The following is a 13760-nucleotide window of genomic DNA, read 5'->3' as shown; positions in this document are numbered from 1 at the left end:
GGCCTCGCGTCCCGTGCGCGCCCACCAGGCGCCGCGCCCGCTCGCGGCGGGGACCCGGCTGGTGCGCTGCAGACCTCCGGCCCCGCGGCGGCGGCTCTCGCTGCCCGCTCCGTGCCGGGCCCGGCGGGCGGCCGTGCCCGCTCCGGGGCGATGCGCTGAGCGCGCCGAGGGCCGAGCTCGGGGACGACGGCGGCGGGGGGAGCCGAGCCCATGGAGCCGGCGGGTACCCGGCGGAGCCGGCGGACGCCGCCGCCGCCGCCTCAGCCGCTGCTGCTGCCGCTGCTGCTGCTGCTGCCGTTGCTCCTGCAGGTGGCGGGGCCGGCGGGCGCCCTGGCCGAGACCCTGCTGGACGCGCCGCGGGTCATGGGCACCAGCTCCAGCCCGCCCAGCCCCGCGAGCGTGGTGGCTCCGGGCACGACGCCGTTCGAGGAGAGCCGACTGCCCGTGTTCACCCTGGATTACCCCCACGTGCAGATCCCCTTCGAGATCACCCTGTGGATCCTGCTGGCCTCCCTGGCCAAGATCGGTGAGCGAGCTGGACCCGCGGGGTGCGGCGGGGACCAAGGCCGGGAGGGTGCCCGGATCGGCGAGTTGACCTCTGGGTCGTGGCCGCCTCCCCGTGGACCAGGGCAGGGACGACAGAGCAGCTTCAATGAAAGGGACCCTGGGAGGGGAAGTTTCATGCTTTGGCTCTTGAGTGGACCTTGGCCTGGAAGTAGCCCCGGGGTTTTAACCCGTACAAATTTAGCGATTTGCGGCTTGCTCTGCCTGGAACGCCGAGTGTGAGAGCCCTCTGCTAAAGCTGAGACCTCTTTACTGAGGAAGGAGGGCAGTGGGCTGAAGTTCATGGGTCTCACCTACTGGGAGAGGGGCGCCAGCAGCACCCAGGCTAGAACGGTGGAAGCCCTGGATGCTTGGGAGAGAGACGTGCCTTGGCAGGGACGCAGACGCTGCCGTGCACCTGACTGGTGAGGTGCCTGGAAGGGGACCAGGGACACCTGAGTGCCTGCAGCACGACGGGGACGCCCTGTCTCCTCCCTTCCTCTGGGCTGAGGCTGTCACTCTCCAGGAAGCATTTTCCTGGTGACTGAGGCCAGTGAAGCCAGATGCATGTTTGAAAGTAATTAACCCACGTTTCCAAACTACATTTTAGTCTCCTTTGGAAAGCAGGAGCCTCCGAATGGATCTTCTCATCTTCATTTATTTTCACCCCACATAAACTTTTGTTAGGATCGTGGAGCTTGTACTTTATATTTTAAATACTTTTTAATTTAAAATACGGCAACTACTGTTGTTGTAATGATTTCAAAAAGTTATCAGGTCGACAAAATTTATGCATTATTGCGTCTGCTTTATACATCTGCTCCTTGAGGGGTCCCATGCTCTAAGGTCTCCATAAAGGATGAAAAGAAACATTGCTGCACCCCCAAGCCTAGAGATTGGTGGGAGAGATGGCATACACCGCAGCACTCATAATCCAGGAAAGTGCTAGGTGGGATAAGACATTCAGAAAAGATGATACATAGTGTAGGGAGAAGGGAAGCACTTCCTTATGCCGAAGATGCGTTTAAACTAGGTTTTCAAGGATGAGCAGAAGATGGTCAATTGGAGATGAAATGGAACAACATTCCAGAGAGGAATAAGCAAAGGCCTAAATTGAGAGGGAAGTGCAAAGCAGGGATGGTTTATAGAAAGTGCAGGGTGCAGGAGGTAAGCCCGAAACAAACCTTCGATGTCAGATTAAGTTAACTAGCTTCTGTTAATGGTGACCAAAGGAGGCATGTGCTATTTAAAGGCTTTGCAGCCGGTAATTGCCTGGTTTTGACATGGCTCTACTAGTTGAGTGTTTTAATTTCGCCTGGGAAATGGAATAAGGGGGAAAGGACGTCCCTGTCTATTATGCACATTTGCATAAACTCATTGCCTGTCATAGTAAACGCAGGTGCCATCTCATGCGGTCCTCACAGCAGCCCTGCCAAGTAGGAAGGGCAGATATTAATACCCACTCGGTAGAGGTGGAAACTGAAACTCAGAGAGTTTGCCCGAGTTGCCCACGGACACACAAAGCGCGGAGCCAAGCGCAGGCGCTGTCTACTCTTTCTCTGAGCCTCTGTCACCAAAGGGGTGCTTTCATGCCCTGTTTCCATGACTACTTCTCTGTTGCCATTTCTATTCAATTATAGCTCTTTCTTCTGTTCCTCACTCCTGATTGTTTTAATCTGATCAATCACACTAGTAACAGCCGCTAGTAGTCACTTAAGTTCATTATCTCTAATTTTCACAACCACCTGGGACAGGTATGATGACCGCGTTTCAGATAGGAGGAAACTGAGAGCTGGGGAAGTTACCTTGCTGCCGGATGGTGAGCCAGAATTCCAGCCAGCTCTGCCCGATGTCTCATCTTCCTGTCTACCCTGGAGGCTTGTTTGGTGTCAGGGTTAAATGAGAAGAGATCTGTATACCCTTCTTAGGACAGTGCTGGGCCTGCAGTGAGCGCTGAATATTGTCACCATCAGGAGTGGTGGAAGAGTAGCAGGGCTTACTCCACCAGTTTTCTGGCACTGCGGTTCCTTTTCCCCTGGACTGGGCTGCCTCTTGCATTTTCCTGCTTCTGTTTTAGGCTCTGCCTTTTCCAAGCGTTCTTATTCTGAGCATTGCCTTTTTACACTTGCTTTTTTCCATCACAATCTATTCGTCTTACGTGACGTTATCGTGTTAATTGTACGGTATTTTATTAGAAGGCGTTCTTGCTTGTGTGAGCTCATAGGTGTATTCATTTGCCTGTGGGCAGTTTTCTCATCCAGATGTGTTTCTGTTCCCTGGCATTTGCTGTCCTGCCTGTCTCTTTGCCTGTACCAAAAGTGGAGCTTCTCTGACTACTGTTTCCTCTTTCCTCCCTGCACCTGAGGTCGCGCCAAGATGGAAACAGACAGATGTTCGTATCTCCCAGCCAGAACGGTCTGAGTGGAGTGGAGACCGCCGTGGTGGGGTGAAGGCTACGGTTCTCAGAGAAATAAGTGTAGGCTTCTAGTACCAAAAGCTAGTGCTTGAGGGTCTTTTCTAGGTGCTGCCTTGATATAACCCAGCCCTGTCTTCCTGCTGCTGCGCTGTTCCTAGAGAAGCTGGGAAATGCCCAGGGATCCCCCCTCTACCTCCCCTAGGCCCTCAACTTTCTCTTTGGCTTTGGAGAAGACTGTGCTGTTACCAAGGGCACTTTTACAGCCCATTAAACTGTGGTCTGGCCATTAAATTCCATTTTAACTCTTGCACTGGAAAAACTGTTGCTTTGGCAGGACTCATATGACTTAATTGGCTCACGTTTGGGTAGGGTGATGAATTGAGCAGTGCAGCGGGATGTGAGGCTATGGGGTAACAGGAGTGTTAACACATGCAAAATGCCATGGTTTCTATTTGGGGTACCTTTATGCTGTGTACCTAATGTACCTGAGCTTACCTGCCCCAGAGAACATGGAGAAACGTTGCTAGTGATTAAGCTGAACGGGGATCACAGATTGCCCGCAATGGAGGCTCCTGATAGCATTTGTAGGAGGTTGAAATCATGCCCGAGGGTGAATTCAGAATCGTTTTCGAGATTGCTGCACAATATAAACTTAGAAATAACTACAGTCAGAAGTGAGAATATGCATTTTTGGCAGAGTATTGAATGATTCAGCTTTTCATTGTTTTACTTGATTATCAGGGATAATCGACTTTCTAATTGTTTGGTCAAAAAGAAAGTTCTGTAGAGAAGAAAGTTTCCTAAAATGATGACGATGGTGATGTTGTGTATGTGTGTGTGAAGTAGGTTAAATAAATAGAAGAACATAGCAAATTCAGCCCTCCTTTGAAAAGTTTTTAAAAAAATTTTTGGCAAGAAACGTCTCCCAATTTGTTTTTCACTTAGATCCTCATGCATGTGAACTCTTATTGTTCTTTCATTTTGAATGTTTATATTTCGAATGAACTGTTGATTTTTTTTTTTTTTTTTTTTTTTTTTTTTTGGTATGCGGGCCTCTCACTTTTTTGGTCTCTCCCGTTGCGGAGCACAGGCTCCGGACGCCCAGGCTCAGCGGCCATGGCTCACGGGCCCAGCCGCTCCGCGGCACGTGGGATCTTCCCGGACTGGGGCACGAACCCGCGTCCCCTGCATCGGCAGGCGGGCTCTCAACCACTGCGCCACCAGGGAAGCCCTGAACTGTTGATTTTTTCAAGTTATAATGCTCACTTTGCTTAGTAAATCCTGTATACAGGGATGGAGTTCTACAGCTTGGAATAATAGGTAGCCAAGGACTGAAGAAGAGAAAATTTTCCTAGAGTGTTCTAAGATTGTGTCCTCTGATCTCCTTGCCCATGACGTGGGTCAGTGGGATTTGTCCTAAACTGGGTAAACTTGGGCATGCATTCTACCTCTGTTCAGGGTGCTGGGACAAAGCAGCGGGTCCCCCTGCTGTTTAAAGTAACAAAGCCCCCTTCTGTGTCCTCAGTGGTTCCCCCAGACACCCGCTCATTTATCTTGCAGTCTTGGGAAGCTGGCCTGTTTGCCTCTTCCAGGTGTCAGCTCTCACCTGCCCTTTTCACTTCCTTTACCCTTGAACTTGGGCTTAGGTTGCAGCATTTTCCACTTCTCTTCGTCCTGTTGTCTTGCAATTAAATAACTTGTATTATTATTTTGAGGGAAAGACAAAGCAATTTGGTCCTCTGGGCTCCAGACGATCCTGAATTTAAAATAGAAACCAGCCTTTCTTTGGTTAATATCCACCTGGTTACTGAGATCCTGATCTCTGGAAAAACCTATCCTTGCCTTTGATCTGTTTCTTTTTGTCATATTTTGTTTTCCTGAAGCATATTTACTGGCTGGTTGGTCAGTGGATGAAGCTCATGGTCTTCACTTACTATTTGAACCACATCTCGCTTTGAACATACGTCTAAAGCCAGGTCCTCCTGATGGCCTGTGTTTGTTCCTAATAAAGCTCAAAGAAGACTTCTAATTTCTTACTGCCTCAAAACCTCCAACTCTTCCTATTGGGCCAACCATACATTTCCTGTTTTCTGTCCAAAGGATGACTTCAGTGGGTCTCTTTCTAAAGACTGTTTCAGGTGCCTTCTAGAATTATCACTGCACTCTACCAAAGACATATTTTTGTACCTTTTAAAATAATAGCAGGTGATTTTCTACCCAAAATATTAGTCTTTGTAGCAACTTTAAGAATGAGAATAATATTTATCATTGATAAGATGCTTTATTTTTTACAGAATTCTTTCATGTAGCTTGAAGCCCTAAAGAGGTATACAAAGAACCTTTTGTGTAAACTTATTTGTTCCTTGTAGGGTTTTAAAAACTCTCTATAAAACCAAGTGAATTGGATGGTTTGTATATGGGTAGATTTTCACCAATGATTTAATTGCTTTAAAGTTTATAGTTCTGTTTGGCTTATCTATGTCCTCTTAGTTCAGTTTTGGAATCTGTATTTTTATTTCTCTAGAAAGACATTATTTCATTTGTGTTTTTAAATTTATGGGAAGAAATTTATTTTTTATGATTTAAAAAATCTCCACTTTGTATTTAAGTTCTAGTTTATTATTCCTAATATTGTTATTTTTATCTTTCTTTACTTTGATCAAAATTCATAGAAGTTTATGAATTTTTCTGGTTGGCTTCTTTTTCAAAGAATTAGATTCTGGTTGGCTTCTAATTTATCAATTTCTGAACTTTATTATTTAGTTACTCCTACTTTATTTGGGTGTATTTTAAAATTTTTTTATTTTTATTTTTTTTGCGGTACGCGGGCCTCTCACTGTTGTGGCCTCTCCCGTTGTGGGCACAGGCTCCGGACGCGCAGGCTCAACGGCCGTGGCTCACGGGACCAGCCGCTCCGCGGCATGTGGGATCTTCCTGGACCGGGGCACGAACCCGTGTCCCCTGCATCGGCAGGCGGACTCTCAACCACTGCGCCACCAGGGAAGCCCGTATTTTGTTATTTTTTTAAAAATTGTTGAATTGCAAGCTTAGCTCATTAATTATTGAATTTACTTGCTTTCCAATATGTTGGCCCCCACCTTACAAGGGTAATTAATCCCTGAAAAAACACTTACAGTTGAAAACATATTTAACATTGCTTTCAGTATTTTCAATGATAAATATTTTTATGAACTCATAAGCTCCACAGTTGGCATGGCTAAATGACATTAGTCTTATTAAAATGGACAAAGTTATTTCAGTAGTTTACTTTAGTTGTTATAACTTCTAATAAGCCATTTTCCCTTAATACATTTTTTCAAAATATGACTACTTGTTCTCATTAAATTCAAAGCAATGAAAAACTGACACTTGACTATGTTACAAACAAAATGTATTCTTGATACTCTAAGTTATGTAAATTTATCTTTATTGAAAATTATAATAATAACAATAAACAACATGGCAAAGACTAAAGAATTCAGGGAGAGGATGCAACCATCTGTATTCTGAGGAGAACTTAACACAACATATTAGTGATAAAGCTGAAAAGATGACTGCGTGATGTATCAGCCACCAATTTAAAGTCTATAAAATCCAATTTGGTCTTTATGAAGTCAAATAAATGCTTTATGAGATGAAATGAAACTCTTCTCAAATATGAATTCTCATGACCCAAATGGTTATAACTTAGAGGAATGGCAATATATGTATTTAAGGCTAGAAGTATATCCTTCTGATCCTATTTTAGTTGCATTGCATAGATTTGATATAAAGAGTTTTCACTGTTCAGTTTTCAGTATTTTTAAATTTTCTTGAGATTTTTTTTATTGTAGCCCGGTAATTATTTAAAATTGTAGTAGTTCATTAATAAACACATAGAGGTGTGTGGTTATTTTTCATTTTATTCATATTTTAGTCCATTTTGGTTATATAGACCTGATTGAGTTTTGATACTGTTGGAGATATCCTCTGTGACTTAATAGGTGGCCATTTAAAAATACATGTCAAGGCTTGCTTGAAAAAGATTGTGTATTCTCTATTTATCGTCTGCAGGGTTTTCTACAGGCACATGTGTACATATACAGACACACATATATACATACCCACAGAGGACTAGATGAAATTTCAAATTACGGTGTTCAAATTTTTAATAGCGTTACTAATTTTGGGGCTACTTTATATTTCAGGTTCTGGGGTACATTAAAATCAACCTCTAAGACTGTGATGTCAGTTGCTGTTTGTAATTTTCTCATTTTTTGCTTTATGTAGCAGTATTTTGACGCTACGTTATTAGGTAAATACTAGTTCAATATTGTTATATCTTCTGAGTGAATTCTTCCTTTACTTTTTAAGTTACGTATTAACTTCTCTATTTTAAATAATTTTCTTGTGGCTCAGAGTCTATTTTTTGTTATATTCCTACTGTTGTTCAAAATAAACTTCATTTTGCATATGTATTTTTTCTGTATCTATGTTTTTCACGTCTATATTTTCCAGACATATCTTTTCCCTCACTATAACTATCAAATCAACTGGATAATTTTCCTTTAACTGTAACTTATTAAACCACTTGTAGCTGATTTTGTATCTTTAATTTAAATTTTCAAATATCTGTAGTTTAAGGAGACATATAATTACGTATATCGTGCGTAATGATATATTTGGACTTTGCTCTCTGTTTACTGTGCTTTTACTTGGTGTCTTCAGTTTTCTTTTCTTGCCATGTTTTGGCTTAGTCAAATTTTTCCTTCATTTTTTTATACATTATCATACATTCTGTTTCTATTCCTTTTGTGGTTACACTTCAGTTTTAATATGATTACCTGCTTTAGCAGGAGCCAGGCCAGACTGCCTTGGCTCACTTCCCAGGTTCGTTTTCCTACATATTTTGCAGGTGTATGATTTTTGGCGCATAACTTAAATTCTGAGATGTTTTCTGGGATGTTTACTTGGTAGTGGTCTGTTTTCCTCATGTTGCGAAAGGTTCTTACAAAATGGTTTTGAGTGTTCTTGCTGGGACCCAGGGTTTCAGTGATTGGTTTTTAGTGTTAGCTTGATTTTAGCTTGGTTCTCAGTTTGGATTTCCTATATGACTCAAGAATTTGGTTTTCCTAAATGTCTCTAGGTAAATAGATCTTATATATATCTTATAAGGTGGGGTAGACCTTGAATTTTATACCCCACAGCTGAATTTTCCCTCTGCCCAAGGCCATAAAAAGTTGACATGTTTCCTACCATTTTTCCTGACTATAGGCAACTTTTATTATTTATTTTTTTATTTAGGACAAAGTAGCTCTTGGAACTCAGGAATTTATGCGTGAGTCCTTCCCTTACTGGTGTGAAGTCACATTTCTTGTCCTCATGTGGGTATTCAAACGCCAGACCCTAGCACACAGGGCAGGTATTTTGTCTGGAATCCCCCTGGTTCACTGTGGCTTGAAATCCTACTGACATCTCTCGTTTTGATTTCTCTCCTTATTCCTGGCTTCCTACACATTTTCCTTTATTTTGAGTGTGGCTAGATATCAATATTATATGTCTGTAGTGAGAGGAGGCTCTGTGTCCACATTGTTGGATTACTCAGTGACATTTTACACGGTACTTTTAAAAAAAGTGCTTTCTATGTAATATTTAAAGTCCATGGATATGTCCTGCTTATGGACTATCATAATGGGTTCTCTTTAATGTAAGGTGAAAATAGTATGCACTTTCCTAGTTTTTCAGTATGAAGGATTTGATTATTCTGCCTTTGTTTTATCTGCTGTATTTCCATACTTGGATAGAAGCGCAATAGCTCAGCAGTTGAAGAAGTGTTGGACCTACGCTTTGGAAAAGATATCTCCAGATTAGAAGTAGGAAGACCCTGTTCAGCTCCACTTCTGCCATCAGCTTTGTGTTGTAATCCTGGCAAGTCTTCCCTACTTGGTTCTTGCGTTTAATTAGTAGTAGCAGGGATCTGTATCTGCGTCCTCTGTTTAATATTTCCATGGGGATAATATGAGATACTCTGTAGGGAAGGAAAACATTTACAGCTAAGAGTTTACTTCTATAGCAAAAGAAACTTAGGCCAAGAGAAACATGTGTTCATCACATTAAAGTGTTGTGTGAACAATGGTGTCTTGTCATGCTAAATGAGACACGCACAGTTATAGTTTACTCTCTTGCAGTTACATCTCTTAAATGTAATGAATCATAATTGATGTACTTCCTGCAACAATCCTGCACATTGTTCATACTGTCCAAGGGCTTTCTTCATCTTGACTTTTATAGTTTACTCCTGTTTGAAGATGTGTGTATTCCTCTCCCTCTTCAGTAGTCCCAGGGGAGGGCACAGGAATCTCTCTGAAGGCCTTCTTTGTGGTTGTGACAAAATCATATGTTTTAATTTCTTTTAATTTAATTTTTCGATTGGAGTCGAGTTGATTTCCAGTGTTGCGTTAGTTTCAGGTGTACAGCAAAGTGACTCAATTATTCACATACATATATATATGTGTGTGTGTGTATATATATTCTTCTTCAGATTCTTTTCCCTTATAGCTTATTATAAAATATTGAGTATAATTCTCTGTGCTATACAGTTGGTGTAGCCACTATGAAGAACACTATGGAGGTTCCTTAAAAAACTAAATATAGAGCTACCATATCATCCTGCAATCCCACTCCTGGGCATACATCCGGAGAAAACTGTAATTCAAAAATATACACGTACCCCAATGTTCATTGCAGCACTATTTACGATAACCAAGACATGGAAGCAACCTAAATGTCCATCAGCAGAGGGATGGATAAAGAATATGTGATATATATATATACCACTCCCCCTCCCCTCTTCCTTCATACATATACATATATATGTGTGTATACGTATGCGTATATGTGTGTATATATGTGTGTGTACACACACACACACACACACACACACACACTGGAATATTACTCAGCCATGAAAAAGAATGAAATAATGCCATTTGGAGCAACATGGATGGACCTAGAGATGATCATACTAAGTGAAGTAAACTGGACAAAGGCAAATACCATATGACATCGCTTATATGTGGAATCTAAAAACAAATGATACAAATGAACTTATATACGAAACATAAGCAGACTCACAGACATAGAAAACAAACTTATGGTTACCAAAGGGGAAATCGGGGGAGGGATAAATTAGGAGTTTGGGGTTAACAGATACACACTACTATATATGAAATAGATAACCAGCAAGGACAAAGTCGTATTTTAAAGGTGAATTTCATGTCATTCCGCAGTGTTGGCATACAAAGGCTCACGTGTTGAAAGACAGAAAAATCAAATTCACCATTACGTTTAGCAATCTCAACTGAAAATGAAACAGAGTACACATGCCCACCCTGCATTGGAGGAACTCCTCTAAGGCAGCCTAAAGGTTTTGTTCACCATTGGATGCCCCTTATGGAGGCACAGGGCCGTGAAACACCCCGTTGCCATATTTCTGTGACTCTGCCACTGCCGTTTCTGCTGCTCCCGATTCCTGAGCTTGTTTCCTGTGATGCAAGGGCTGGGAAACCTGAGCAGTGCAATGCGCCCCAGCACAGTCTTCTACTGTGGCATGGAGGGTGGGGATGGGTGAGGCTGGGTAATCCCTCTATGGTGGCTTCTCTCATAGAATAACAATAGCTAACAAGGATGGAGCCTTATTCCATGCCAGGTATTTGGGTCAGGTGCGTTACACCCATTATCTTATTTAATCCTCATAGCAACTCCGGGAGGCAGGCACCATTAGGACCTCCAGTTTTAAAAATTAGGTGAGGAAACAGGTTCAGAGAGCCTAGGTGTCACAGCTGTTAAGTGGAAGGGGTGGGTACGCGGCAGGTGTACTTGGTCACTCCGCTGTGCCTCACCCTGTCACCCTGCCTTCCGTGGAGACGAATATGAAGTTCTAGACCTCCGTCCGTGGTCTCCAGAGCGCCTTGATGTGCCTTGTCTCGCTCGCCCTTAACCTGGACCCAGGGGCCTGTGCTTGAGTTTCCTGCTGGAGCCTTATTACGTCATTTGGACTGTCTCAGATTTTCATTGTAAAGTTGGACAAAAATAACGTCCTGCCTGCTACGTAGGGTCATTGTGTGGACCAACTGAAATAACATGTGAAAGCAAGCTGTGACTGCAAAGTTACGGTGAGTGTGATCTCACGGTGACTGTGCACTGCATAGGACAGAAAACGCTACAAGAAGGCAAAGTAACCTCACTCCTAAGTAGTATCAGAGCTAGAACATGCATCTAAAATTCCTGAATCTTGGTCTAGCCTTCTCCACCTCCCTAACTTAGGGAAGGTAGAATTCTAATGCTTTTGAAATATATTTTTAACATATTAAGGATTCATAGGTTAGAGGTTCAACCCGTTATAACTTGAGCTACCATGTAAATTTTAATAGGACAAAGTTCTATTTCAACAGATTTACAGGAGAAAAGATGTTAAATCTGTTTCACTGTTGCACATGCATACACACTTACTGAACTGCGCACACACACACACACACACACGTGCACATAGACACATATGCACACTTTAGGACGTAAGCTCCATGAAGGAAGGGAATTTATCTGTTTGACCCACTGTCTACAACAGTGCCTGGCACGTAGTAGGTACTCAATAAACAATCATTGTGTAAATAAATAACTAAATAATGTTTAAAGATACTTTTTGTTTCATCTCACTTAAATCAGGTGGTAGCGAAGGTTACCATCCATCCTGGTTTGTCCACGGTGTTCATGGTTTACATTTCTTGTCCTAGCACATATCTTAATACTGTGCCCTTTCCTTCTGAAATATACTAACTTGTGTGGTAATTCACTCTGTCGCTTATCATGCATCTGTGTTTATTGCACATGCTTGGAGTGGTGACTTAGGCTCTGTTGCCCAAAAATCTGAGCTCACCCACTTACTAGCTGTGGATCCGGGGGGTGAGATAATAAACCTCTATAACCTCAGTTATTTCATCTGTAGGATAATGACAGTCGCTTCCTGATAGGGTTGTTGGGAGGATACAGTTAATCCACTTAGAAAACTTGCTGCCTTACAGGCCTTGGAGATTTGGTTAGCCCTTGGATGAGAACAGATGTCCTGCTTCCTCCTCCAAAGCCTCAGAGCATTATGCCCCCCAAAGTCTTTCCTGTCCAGTGGTTCTGTAGCAAGTCATCAGACTGTCTAGGTGCTCCTGTCTCCTGCTGTTATGCAAAGGTTTCTCTCTAAATCATGCATATTTCGGTTTCTGATGTTGCACACATTTAAAAATCATCATTCTGCTTTTGTAAGCTAATTTGCAATGGAAAAGAAAATGCTTCATTTTATCCCAGGTTCCTGTCTTGAAACAGAAGACTCAGAGTCAGGTGAGCCCCTCTCTGCAGGGGCAGCCTCTCTTCCAGACCCTCATCCTGACACCCCCGAGCTGCTGACTCTACTCAGTGTCATTGGGGTCCCCAGACATGTCCACTCACACACAGGCAGGGGGAATGCGCTTTTCAGTAGATTTCCAAGTCCCTTTGTGTACAAACGGGGCTCCTTTAGGAATCTGGATGGGAAAGAGTTTTAAAACAAATGCTACCCAAAGTCATTATTGCTACTTTAAAACTGCCCACCGACCCTCTCTATCACCAGTATCCTAAAGCAGAATTACATGTTGGCTGACTGTACATTTTCTCTAACAAAACACTGGAATGGTGAAGAGGAGGGATGATGAGAAATCGCAGCCCCCCCTTTCCTATCTGATGGAAGTTTCCCTTCTGCAGGGTTGGGAGTGATACACTGTTGGTGTCAGCTGGTCTCCTTAGGAGAACGTGCATCATTCTTTGTGCCTTCTCTGGTGAACTGTCTGGAAGGCCAGGAAGATGCCGCCTCTAGCTTGAGCTCACATTTTTAAGGGAATTAGAAAATATATATGCCAGCCTGCAACAGCTCCAGCCCCGGTCTCTCTGTGCCCTGTAGTCCCGTCGGAGTTTCTGTAGAGCTTTTATCACTATCTGACATGCGGTTGTTTGTTTATTATCCGCTCTGTCCCTCCCTCCTCCTGTAGAGGTTTCCGGGATTGATACGTTGTATCTTTTGTGTTTGTCTACCTCTGTGGAGCTTGGAACGCTGGGTGGTAAAACTTACCATGTCTACATTCTCAATACTGCTTTATATTTTCAGTTGTTTGACATCTAGCATCAGTGTTACTTCTCACAGGAGTCTTTATTTTATTTTACCTCATCCTTAACCCGGCTTTTAAGTGCTAATGGTTTTGCCAAAGGTATTGGTTGATTTGATAGCTGATGTATGTATTTAACGACTTCACTCTGCAGTGATTTTTGTTTGTTTGTTTTGCATGTTTTTTTCTTTTCATTTGGTCTTGCTGTTTTCAATTTTGTGTTTTGAAGTCACGTGACATCAGGGGAGTTGTTACTTACTGATCTTAAATCTTTGGACAAATGTGCATCGTTGGCAGGACTCCGGTCCTCCGTTTTTCCACTAAGTGCGTTAGTAGGTTTGACTATTATCTTGATGAAGCATACTAAGTCTGATGAAGGTGGAGCCATAAGAATCTACATAACGATCCTTAAGATTCATACATCCTGATGTTCCTTGAAGCCCTGGTGGTCTTTGCAGTGAAAGGCAAATGGTACGACACGTGGGTGTATGAAGACCACTGAGCTGGTAATCAGAAGCCAGGGAGGAAGCAAAGTGGACAAAAATGTTATGTTTCTGGGACGTTTGGAAAAGAGTGTCAATTTGCCAAATAGGGAGCTTTCTTAGTTTAGCCCGAGGCCCCAGTATGCCCATAGGTCC

General features: G+C 42.9%; 1 protein-coding gene across 1 annotated transcript in view; it reads left to right on the top strand.

Annotated features, from left to right (window-relative positions):
* The first annotated feature begins 210 nt into the window (after positions 1-210).
* SLC9A2 (solute carrier family 9 member A2) overlaps positions 211-13760 on the top strand; it is an 85435-nt gene continuing 71885 nt past the window's right edge. Inside the window, exon 1 of the mRNA XM_029232319.1 lies at positions 211-526. Coding sequence (XP_029088152.1) covers positions 211-526 — 316 coding nt within the window. The remainder of the gene's footprint in view (positions 527-13760) is intronic.

The sequence above is a fragment of the Monodon monoceros genome, unplaced genomic scaffold (genome assembly GCF_005190385.1).
Source record: "Monodon monoceros isolate NGI ecotype Baffin Bay Population unplaced genomic scaffold, NGI_Narwhal_1 Super_Scaffold_19, whole genome shotgun sequence".
NCBI lineage: Eukaryota > Metazoa > Chordata > Mammalia > Artiodactyla > Monodontidae > Monodon > Monodon monoceros.
This window is presented reverse-complemented; position numbering and strand designations above follow the sequence as displayed.